Source organism: Phycodurus eques, chromosome 7 (genome assembly GCF_024500275.1).
Source record: "Phycodurus eques isolate BA_2022a chromosome 7, UOR_Pequ_1.1, whole genome shotgun sequence".
Classification (NCBI taxonomy): Eukaryota; Metazoa; Chordata; class Actinopteri; order Syngnathiformes; family Syngnathidae; genus Phycodurus; species Phycodurus eques.
The window spans coordinates 18,307,789-18,319,694 of NC_084531.1; the positions used below are offsets into that span (position 1 = coordinate 18,307,789).

Consider the following 11,906-nt stretch of genomic DNA (forward strand, 5'->3'; position numbering starts at 1 on the left):
GGAAGCAGTCAGCAGGTGGCTCCAAGTTGCAGCTGAATGGAATAAGTGCAAATCAAACAAGAAGGCGGGTTTTCCCAAACCAGTGGTGGTGTACCTGTAACCCAGTGTAGTTGATCAATCCCAGAACCATCATCTTATACTGATAGCTAGGTTGTGAAATCAATGCATTTTGTTTTGTGTCGTGGGCAGGGCATCTCTTACCCCACAGATGGGTTAATAATTTCCTCTAATTTTGAGCCAATGTTGGTTCAAATTGACCAAACCTTTGACACAACTATGTCAAAACAACGGCTGGGTTACAAGTTTGACCCAGCATTTTTCAGTGTGTATGTTTGACTCAGTGGCCGACTTGTATTTTGTACCCGGACCCTCAGTGAGGACTTACCTGACATAACTCACTTCTTAATACCACCACTATCACATCACAATTATAGAAAGAAACCATCTCAGCACAAGATATCAGCACGCAGCTGTGCCATAAATAACATATGTAGCAGTTCAAAATCCATATTTATCTTATATCATGACAAAAACACAAAACAATAGATAGAATACAATATTCTCACCTAAGATGCTGATTAATAAACATATTAATGTGTGCAGATCGCTACAGATTTGTTTTGCTAGTCGAAGTTGGCTGTAAAGTTTTGCTCTGACCAACCAATTGAGGACTGAAAAATGCGGACGTCTACGAGGGCCAGCGGTGTGAGGACACATCTGAACATGCATTGGTTAAAGAAACACTCCCATTGTTAATATAGTGGAAGTTATTGGATCCGGAAGCCCTTTGGCAGATCAGATTGGCAAGACAGCACATAGATAGAGCTGAAATGTGATTGTACGAAAAAAAAAAATCCAATGTCCACATACATCGACTGGAAATAGTGCAGCCAAAATAAATGCTACAAAATGAGTAGAATAGACTGCGGGTAATACATTAATACAATTTCATGAAAAACATTTTAGAATGGATGTAGTAAATGTAGGTCAGCACAGAAGGGCTCGCTGACCCTGACTTCCCACCACTGGTTTTACCATTTGCACTTGTGCATTTGTGGTCCCTGTGCCGCTCCGCAAGTTGTATGTCAGTCAGGTTCCACCTGCTTATCTTCTATTGATCTCCACCTACTTCTAAATGCCAGCAACCACTGGGAGGAAGGGCCGGATGGCGGGCATGGGTCTGCTCTGGAGGTGGGGGTGTTCAATAACGCCAAGGTTTAGGTGAGAATACCAGTGTGGGAAGTAAAGCATAGTTCCATATGCACAGCTGCCAAATGATGCAATGTTACTAAAGCATAGTTCCATTGGCACAGCTGCCAAATGATGCAATGTTACAGATGCCACGTGTCATTTATTTGGATGCCTTGTGCCCCACCTAGTGACTGCGAGCCCATAGTGCAATGAACAGCTGGGAGAAAACAATCGGGGTTTTATCAGCACTGCATTAGACCTATAGGTAAATAAGGCAACCAATATATTAGAAGCATATCTCACTGTGATCCACGTCAATTGTAACCAGCCGAGTAATTCTAATGTAAACTATCAAAAAGAATAATTTTCTTGAAAAAAGCCATACATTCTCATTCGATTGTGCAGTTGTACCTAATTTGCGTTCTCTTGTGCTGCCCACCGACTATCTAGTAGTAGACTGCAGATAAGTCAGCTATATTATCTGCATAAAAGGCACATGCTATGTACAAATATATAAAAAACCTATACCAGTTGTACCACTCAATTGAGAAAAAAAATATTTTAGAGAGGTGAAGTAAAAATAAACAACTTAAGTAATGTGGCTGCACAAGTGTGCATACCTTATGACTTAGAATGTGACTATGTTCAGAATTGACAAATCACATTCAAACTCACGTTAAACAGGGGCCAGCATGCCACCATTTAAAATGGCTTTGATTAACCCTAAATAAAGTTCCGCTCTTCTAGTATAGTAGGATTTTCCTTTTGTTTCTTTTTTTTAATCTAGCAGAAGCATGGTTTTGCGACTAGTCTTTGGAACTGTTCTTAATTTCCTCCACATTGACTAACAGTTCCAGGTGAAGAAGAAGAAAAAAAAAAAACACATCAATGATGGAAAAGTTTTGAAATGATTTACCTTGGTCTCATTTTTTTAGATCACAAAAACTTGGGATTTGTAGACTTTTTAGATCCACTGTATTCTGTAGTCTAATCAATAAACTGTGTTACAGCCTATCTGGCACATAAGACAAACAGGAACCCCGTCCTCAACAACTCCCCTTTTTCATGAAGAACAAACAACACAGATGGTACAAAAAGGGAGTGAATGAAGAATTTCGTTTGTTCACATCTCCACAAGGATGACCATGTTTGCGCTAATTAAGCATATTTTAGTGTTAAATGTTCGATAAAACTCAAGTGCAAGAGATTGCGTAACATAACCTAAACAACAGTGCTCTTCACTTTGATACGTTCACATCTGAAAGAATGAAAGAAAAAGTTACATACACATCTTCAAATGCACGTACCTTTGAAGGACTTCCATGTTTGACTACTTGGGTATAACTTGTGTTGAATGACATTTGTTTTATAACTGTATCTTAGTTGCTTGGGCTTGTGGTTCTGGAAGATTATTTTTTTCCCTGCTAGGCACACATGGACAAGCAAGAAAAGAAAAGTGGGTAACGACCGTTTGTATCTTCATTAAAGACAGAAAAACATTAGTGAGTACTTGTGTTCTTGCATGCAGTGTCCTTTCCCTCTTCCCTCCTAGTTTGTTGTTGTTTAACACCTTTACCGGACCACAAAAGTGTCCTATATTCCACTGTAAGTGATGTGTATTAGCAAATTTGACCGGACATGTTTTACTCCCAAGATGAGGAATTTCAGTGCAAACTATTGCGCTCAGGCAGGATTACAATCAACCCCCGGGGGTGGGGTGGGTTTATTTTGGCTGGGAAGGTTTTGACTGGCCCAAATTTAATCCTCACAATAGCCGCTTTCACATAGCGATCCAGCAGGATTGTATTATTTATCCACATTGCCTTTTACACAACTAAATAGGATAATGTGCGATGTATATACTGAATAAAATACTTCATACAGTCGCTGTCCTATCACTGTTAGGACTCTGATACTACCTCAGAAGGTATAAAATTGCCTTTGTCTACCCAATTTGGTTCTGTTATTACTGAACAGCAAGGTGTAAAAGGGTCAGATCTGCATTAAGCAGAAATAGGCCATGTGAGTAGGCCATGAAGTGGTTTTGCAGAACCTGATAGAGGTGACTCACTTTACCATTAGGCATGTCAGGACAATTAACCGAGGGCTGCACAAGGATTTCGGGACAGAGAGTTTCAAGGAATTCCTCCAACAACGTTAGGAAAACTCTCGATACTCAATACAGTAGAATACAATAACAATAGTTTACATGGTAGCATACATATGACTTTAAGGATTATAGGGTTAGATTAGATGTAAATTAATTTGAGTCTGAAAAATAAATCTTTCTTCCCCCATTCCCTATATTCTACCTTTTGTTTTTTATCACTTGCTGTTCGTGCAGAAAATAGTAAATCAGTTGAGCTTGAATCACTGCGATTTATGTAATCTCGATTACCCTGCATCTTTCCACCCTGCATCCAGCTGAGTTGGATTGACGTGGCAGTGGTGGGGGAAGGGCTTCTAAATCACGTGTGGACCACAGCTACGTGGAATGCATTTACAGATCCTAGTGAGGCATTAGGTCATTTGGTTCATGAAGATTGTGGTTAACGTTTTGCTTTTCTCTTTACTTGCACACAAATGTACTGGAGGAAGGTTATGGCAATTTCAGAAGGGCAGAACACTCAGACTATAAAAATGGCAAAATACAAAACAATATGCAATATGTATCATAGTGACTGAGTTTATTATACAAATACGAAATTGGCCATTTTAAGCATGATGAAACCAAAGTTAGAGATTGAGTCAGAAAGCCATGCATTATGACCTAAAATAGTCTTGTAAGTACTTCTTTGCACTCTAAACTACAACTGACCCCAAATCAGATTTCTCACTCAAGACTGTACACTTGCAAAAAGTTTATGAACTGAGCCCAGATCAGTTGACTGCCTCTGCATTCCAAAGGGGGATGTCCCGCCTCCCACTGTCCCGACAAAATCTATTTGAATATCCCATTCCCACTTCGAGAAAGTTCTTTCTCTGCGGGTATATAGAGGGGGTTTTTGCCCGAGCTGAACTATCCAACGGACACAGCTGAGAGGAGAAACCCTGCAGATCTTTGCCAGGTAAGGATGAGAAGATAGGATAATTTTGTTTGCAGGATGGAATGCAGGGAGTACTTGAATAAGGCTGCTTTGTTTCACTGTTTTAAAGTCACAGCACCTCATTTTGGCTATTTTTGCAGTTGCTGTTTAATTGTTTTTTAAATTTTCCTCTCTTCAAATGTGAATGCAACTATTCCGTGCAATCAATAAATTGGAAAGAATATGTTTATACACCCATTTTGCAACAAAATCTGCATTAAAGTTTTTTTTAAGCTTTAATCCATAAGCAATCAGGTTCACAGTCACCCTTTGGAAACACGTTGCATAAATGTGGCACAGCTGAATTCCAGTTTTTTTTTTTCCATGAGGAAAAAAAACTACTTTTTGAAGTCTAAAAGGCAGTCAAAAGTTGACACAGTCATGTTTTACTGCCACCTTTATGGGGATTATTACATACAACTCTTGTCTTTCAGAATGAAAATCACAGACATCAAAAGATCTCAAGGTATATAATTAAAAAAAATGTGTGTGAAAGTAATGTCATCTAATTTTTGCAGTATCCCAACTTTACCAGTACAGAGACATCCTGTGTTTTATTCACAATGGAGAAAAGGAAGTTTGAAAAGATGTCTGAGTCGTGGAATTAAAGAATTTAAATAGGCAGTTGGGAGTGGTTAGACTGAAGGTTTAAAAAAAAAAAAAAACGTATCCTCTCCAGGCAAAATGCAGACTGGCAACATTATACATAACAGAGAACAGAGAGGAATCAGATTACATCTTGGTGCAAATTTTGAGGCGGCGGCAGCTCCAAATCCTGCTGCTGACGTGGCGAGCAACATGTCTGCTCGATGGAATTCCTCCTCCTGCCCTCGTCTGACGCCAAGACTCACATTTTCCTCTCATTTAATACTGAATAATTCTCTCAGTTGGAAGATGGAATAAAAGACACTGGATTTGATTCACATCTAAACTTAACAGGCACTAAACTTGTTGTTTGTTTTCAGGCTGTTACAGTTACAGACAAACGGGATGTGGGTGAGCAACCTCGTAGCTCTTTGCCTGCTGGCATTCGCGGTCTCTGCTGAGGACAAGAAGCTGAGCGGCCATGCTTCCACAATGGCCGACAACAGCGCCCACCTGGCCTTTAGGTCAGTGGGCACGACAATCAATTGGAGTCCTAATTCATCTGAATTTTGTGACGAACAATCCCTCTTCTTCTTCTCCGCAGCCTCTACCACAACATGGCAAAGGCGAAAGAGACGGAGAACATCCTGATCTCGCCTGTGGTGCTTGCCTCCTCGCTGGGAATGGTTGCGCTTGGCAGTAAATCATCCACCGCCTCGCAGGTCAAAACCCTGTTGCGTGCAGATAAACTCAAGGACGAGCATCTGCACGCGGGCCTAGCTGAGCTGCTCTCAGAGGTGCGACAAGCAATGTTTGATGTCCTACGCATACGTGATTATCAAGGGTCTCAAACACGAGGCATGGAGGCCAATTGAGGCCCGTGGGACAATATTTTGCGGCCCCCTATTTAACATAAAAGTTTAGCGTTAGTGCGGCCAACGCAGTTTTTGCCAGGTTGTTGGATAATCAATTATAAGATACCATAGCTCAGGCTCATTACAGCTTTCGGTGTTTTTTGTCGACAAGTTAGCCAAAGTGAATTAGCAATGTGAGTCACTTGGTTGAAATGTAATTCTGAAGTGACACCAAGTAAAAGGAGAATACTTCCTGTCACTTAGTCCCAGTCATGTCTTTCTCAAAACCTTCCGTTAAGAGAAAGGTTGGCAAAGAGCACAGCCAATTTCAGGAAAAGTGGGAGACAGAATGTTTTTTTGTTCAGCACAAGGGCACCGTGATGTTTTTTTTTAATAGATGTGCTGTATGCAAAAGAGGGAGATTAGAGGGATGAACAGGTCACCAATTTTGTCCGAAACTGTTAATAATAAAGATTGAGAAAATTGGATTAGTTGAACTGTTTAATGAATACTTGAAACCCTGAGGTTGAGACTCTTGCTTTATATAGACAAATAGATTGGGAAAGACCTCACAACTTAAAAACTTGAGATCTGTTTAAGCCATGCCCCCCTTAAACATCCCAAGTGGTGATGTCAAAGGCCAAAACAAAGCCTCTTGAAACATTCACTGTATTATTAAATTCTTATGCACAAGTAATTAAAAACTTGCAATAAGGACATGACAGTAACAATGCATTAATGAGACTGCAGTTATGTGTTATGCTACATTGATTGTATGTTGTACAAGAAGTTGGGCATAGCTGAAGTGCATTTTGGGTACCACTATTGTTTTTTTGTTGATTTTGTTTTTTTGTTTAAATCAAACAAATGTTCATCCATCATTATCCTCATTAGGGTAGCGGGTAAGCTGCTGGAGCCTATCCCAGCTATCATCTGGCAAGAGGCAGGGTACACCCTGAACTGGTTGCCAGCCAATCGCAGGGCACATAGAAACAAACATTCGCACTCACATTCACATTCATACCTATGGGCAATTTAGAGTCTTCAATGAACCTACCATGCATGTTTTGGGGATGTGGGAGGAAACCGGAGTGCCCGGAGAAAACCCACGCAGGCACGGGAGAACATGCAAACTCCACACAGGCAGGGCCGGGGATTGAACCCCGGTCCTCAGAACTCTGAGGCAGACGCTCTAACCAGTCATCCTCGTCACCGTGCCCCCCCCTTGAATGCGTGCTTCCAATTGCACAATTTCGGAAAGACCTTTTTCGGTTCCCCATTGCTCAAAGTAAGGTCCATAAAGGCATTGGCAGATGAGTTTCATGCAGAAGAACTTCACAGCCCTGACCTCAGCCATATCCGCAAGTTCTCTCATTTAAAGTCACCTCATTAATGTTACAACAATTCCTAGATACTATACATGTCAAAATCTTGTACAACTAGAAAGTCCTACTAAAAATGGTTTGCGACCAAATCACACTGCTTTAGTCCATTTAGTATACCCTACGTGATATAGTTGCTATGTGGTCCATCCACAGGTGAGCGACGCCAAGACGCGCAACACCACGTGGAAGATTAACAACCGCCTGTATGGGCCCAGCTCAGTGGCCTTCACCGACGACTTCGTGAAGACCAGTAAGAAGCACTACAACTACGACCATTCCAAAATAAACTTCCGTGACAAGAGGAGCGCCGTGAACTCCATCAACGAGTGGGCGGCCAAGTCGACTGGCGGCAAGCTGCCCGAGATCACCAAAGAGGTGGTGAACACCGATGGGGCCATGATTGTCAACGCTATGTTCTTCAAGCGTAAGTATTATTTACCTTAACCAAGGTCCTGCTTTCATTGTTTCTTGAAACTCTTACATTTTAGTGAGGCTCTGGATAAAGGTGTTAACCTTTTACGGCAGTGATTCTCAAAGTGATGTACGCAAGCTCCCTCCAGTGGCACGCAAAGAGTCACGGAATTAAATATGAAAACTTTTCATAATATTAAAGTCCGTACAGGTCAATACAGTGGTGCCTTGATATACGAGTGACCCGACTTGCGAGTTTTTCACGATACAAGCTGTCGTTCAGATGATTTTTTGCTTGGGCCCGCAAGAAAATTTTCAGATACCAACACTGTATGGGGAGTTAACGTAACTCAACTAATTTCACAACAAGATGCAGTTTGGCAAATTTGATGGAATTTTACAGAGAAAATTATTGTCGTTAACCCTACACCTGCAGCTGGGATAGGCTCCAGCACATGCGTGAACCTCATGACGATAAGTAGTAGAGGAAATGGATGGACGGACATTGCAGACTTAAAAACAACTTTTGTAAGGTCATTCATTACAAGTCCTTTAAAAAACAAAACAAAACAAAAAACCAACAACTTTTGTAACTTTTTCGAAATGTTTAATTATTATAACCATATATATTTTTAAGGATGTACCGGTAAAATAGACATGTTCATTTATCATCATAACTAATACTCTAAGTACTCATTATAAACATTTACCGTTTATGCTTATGACTCTGAGTTATATAGTTCTCCTGCATTATAATGGGACTTTGATGGCCATTTTTGACTTAAGGTACCAAATATGGTTCCTTGCCCAAAAAGATAAGCTAACATAAATATGATTTTATTGATCCTCAGAAGAGAAATTCAAGGTTTACAGGGTAAAGCATCCCATAGCACACAGCAGATTGTTCACAAAAATCAATAAAAATGTGCAATAAAAAGTTGTTATATACAGTGACTAGGGCTGTCAATCGATATTTTTTTTAAAGCAGATTAATCACATCTTTGAATTTTGATTAATCGCTATTAATCACAGGCGCCAAATATACCACACATAGTACCACATTTAGCTTTGAGATGGTGTTTTAAACTTTTGCTTCGATGAAAAGAGAGTTCAGTGCTCCACTAATTGCAAATTCCCTTTGTTTATTCCGGAAGTCCTGTCGGCGTGACTTTTGAGGGAAAATTTGCCATCGAGCACACCCGTCGGTGTCTCCTCAACTCGTAAGCGTTGACCTAATCACTTACCTTATAGCAACTTGCAACGCATTTCAGATATCCATCTGCGGTTAAGGTAATGGAGCATAAATGGACATAATACATTGTGTGATTAATCAGAGTTAATGCATGATTAATGCAATCTATTTTGTGTGATTAATCATGAGTTAATGCTTTAAATCCGACAGCCCTAACAGTGACTTTAGTTTGTTGTTTTGTTTTTTTAATTTAACATTTTTAAAATGGGTACCATTGCTTTTTGGAACTTTATTTATTTTTTGGTAAATACTATACACGGTATTCCATACATATTCATGACTAAATCCGTATGGGCGGCTATGAAGGTGTACAGTATGTTGATGAGTGCACCTCAAGTTCATGATGGAAACTCAAAAGCGCTGAAACTAAGTGGGTTGTATTTTCTCTCACAGCTCACTGGGATCAGAAGTTCCACGAAAAGATGGTGGACAACCGTGGTTTCCTGGTGACTCGCTCTTTCACTCTTTCAGTTCCCATGATGCACCGCACAGGTACATTTCCTCAATTATTTCTCTTTTACGGTGTCACATTTTGAAGACGAGAGATCCGATCGCTCTGTCCCGCTGTTCCTCAGGGCTGTACGACTTCTACGAAGACAAGCAGAACAGTCTCTATATTATGGACATGCCTCTGGGCCAGAAGCAGGCTTCCATGATCCTCATCATGCCTTACCATCTGGAGCCCCTGGGGCGCCTGGAAAAACTGTTGACTAGGACACAGGTGGACGCTTGGCTCAGCAAGATGGAGAACAGGGCCGTGGCCATCTCATTGCCCAAAATGTCTTTGGAAGTCAGCCACAACCTGCAGGTAAGACGAGGAATCATCATGTGAAAGTGTGAAGAAGCCAATGGCTTTTGCTTCCCTTGTTTGGCTGTCAACCACTTTGTAATGCGCATGACAGTGAACCTACGTACATTCGCACTTCTAAATTTATGAATTTTACGGGGAACCTATCTGTTATTTGCACTACTGTTATTGCTTTGGTGCCATCTAGAAGCATCTTGTTGCTGAATTGAATTGAGGAGTTTCATTTAGACAAAAGCAGTCCTTTGTCACCTCATCGCAGCTACTGACAATTATAGTGCAGTATTATACATTTTTTTAGGTGGGCATTAATTATTGGTGGAATTTTTCTGTTAGCGATAGAGCTCGAAATAAAGCGTTATTCTCAACTATGTACAGCTTTTATTATTTAGAAACAGAGCTTCACAGTGGAACATAATCTATCGATCCATTTTCTATAGCCTTTGTCCTCAATAAGGTTGTGGGTGAGCTGGAGCCTGTCCCAGCTGAGCTTGGGTGAGAGACAGGGTATTGTACACTCTAGACTGGTTGCCAGTCAATCTCAGAGCACATGTAGACAAAAAAAAAACCCATTTACATTCAATTGACAATTCAGAGTTATCAATGAGTAACATGCGCATTTTTGGAATGTGGGAGAAAGTCAGTTGACCAGGAGAAAACCCATGCAACCACAGGGAGGCAATGTAAACACCCCACAGCAAGAACGGCCAAAGCAGAGATTCAATCTCTGAACCTCTGCACTGTGAGGCCGACATGCTTACCACTACTACAGTACCATGCTGCCGGAAGACCATCATTTCTGTAAATTAACTCGTGTTCCCATCATAAAACCTTCAGTAACTCAAGGCAATGTTTTAAGTACAGTAACATTTTCAACATACCTAACTGTCATAGAGGTTTAAAGAGAAGGTAACCAAAATAAAACACAACTAAATAAGGTAAAACTACTTACCCTTTAGGACGCTTGATAGCCACAAAGGCTTGTGTGAGAAAAGGCTCCATAAATACACATTTAATGTTTAATAAAATAAACAGCTATTAATTTTACGCTCTATAAAGTGCCCTCGTCTCGCTCGTTCTCTGCAGAAACATCTGGCTGAGCTCGGCCTGACGGAGGCGGTGGACAAGGCCAAGGCGGACCTGTCCAACATCTCCGGAAAGAAGGACCTGTACCTCTCTGACTTCTTCCACGCATCCGCCCTGGAGCTGAACACCGAAGGCAACCCGTTCGACAAAAGCATCTTCGGCACTGACAAGCTGAGGGATCCTCAGCTTTTCTATGTGGACCACCCTTTCATTTTCCTCGTGAAGGACAACAAGACGAAGTCCATCCTGTACATTGGCCGTGTGGTTCGACCCAATGGAGACAAGATGCGCGACGAGCTGTAATGGTAATGTCAGGAGTAGCTTTATTTTGTGAAACTATGTCAAGAAAACTGTTTTTTTCCCTTTCTAATGTTACCTCAGGAACACATTCCATAAAGGCAGACTGTGGACTGTATATCTGAACTTTTGAGACACACTCCCTTGATTTGAACATTTTTCTCCAAATATGAGCCTCACTGAGATTTTTCTTGCTTATATTAAGTGTGACTTCTCTCTTTCTCTCTCCCTCTCTCTCTCTCTCTCTCTCTCTCTCTCTCTCTCTCTCTCGCTCGCTCTCTCTATGTCACAGACTGTTAATAATGCCAGCATAGGTCAAGCAATGATCCATTGGTGCTTTCCTGCATTATCTTTAATGTTTAAAGATCTTGTTTGGCAGTTCTTACTAAAAAAACAAACAAAAAAACAACCCTCCCAAAAAAACAGCACAACCTGTTTATTGCTGTCCACAAATACGCTGTTGGAATTGTGTTATTATGAACAAATGTCATTTTTTTCAATAAAAATTTTTAAATTATAGCAAATGTGACTTTTGTAATTTTGCTATAACAATGAAGAAATCACAATCTTTCAAGTGGACAATTTTTCCCATGTTAGTGATGGATGTGGTGGTGTGACCCCCATGGATAATCTGCTGAAGTCAGCTATCCCAAGAATGTCAGGCTTGACTTGTTCAACCACTGCTAGACTAAATAAAAGTCTTTGGGAGATATCCTGCACAAAGGAGAGGCTGGGTTGAAATCGGAGTGCAGGGTCTTCATGGTGAGTTGGGAACTCCGGGGGCTAATTCGTATGCTCGTAAAACATTCAAAACTAATTTCCAGCTTCCTGTCTCATTAACACTACATATGGACTTCATATTTTGACTTTTGAAACATCAATGTAAACCAACAAAATGCAAAAATATGCAAAACTCCTGTAAAGTGGAATGAGTGCCACCCTATGTAAGAACCA

General features: G+C 40.7%; 1 protein-coding gene across 3 annotated transcripts; it reads left to right on the top strand.

Annotated features, from left to right (window-relative positions):
• Positions 1 to 2,655: 2,655 nt before the first annotated feature.
• serpinh1b (serpin peptidase inhibitor, clade H (heat shock protein 47), member 1b) lies at positions 2,656 to 11,466 on the top strand. 3 transcript variants are annotated; one of them, XM_061681261.1, is made up of 8 exons: positions 2,656 to 2,693; positions 4,712 to 4,743; positions 5,243 to 5,386; positions 5,467 to 5,659; positions 7,255 to 7,525; positions 9,158 to 9,256; positions 9,340 to 9,572; positions 10,656 to 11,466. In XM_061681261.1, the coding sequence occupies exons 3-8, from the start codon at positions 5,268 to 5,270 to the stop codon at positions 10,956 to 10,958; spliced, it is 1,218 nt and encodes a 405-aa protein (XP_061537245.1). In that variant the 5' UTR covers positions 2,656 to 2,693; positions 4,712 to 4,743; positions 5,243 to 5,267; the 3' UTR covers positions 10,959 to 11,466. The 3 variants fall into 3 exon arrangements, with proteins under 3 accessions (XP_061537245.1, XP_061537242.1, XP_061537244.1); XM_061681260.1 differs by lacking the exon at positions 2,656 to 2,693 and adding an exon at positions 4,190 to 4,259; XM_061681258.1 differs by lacking the exons at positions 2,656 to 2,693; positions 4,712 to 4,743 and adding an exon at positions 4,187 to 4,259.
• Positions 11,467 to 11,906: the final 440 nt, after the last annotated feature.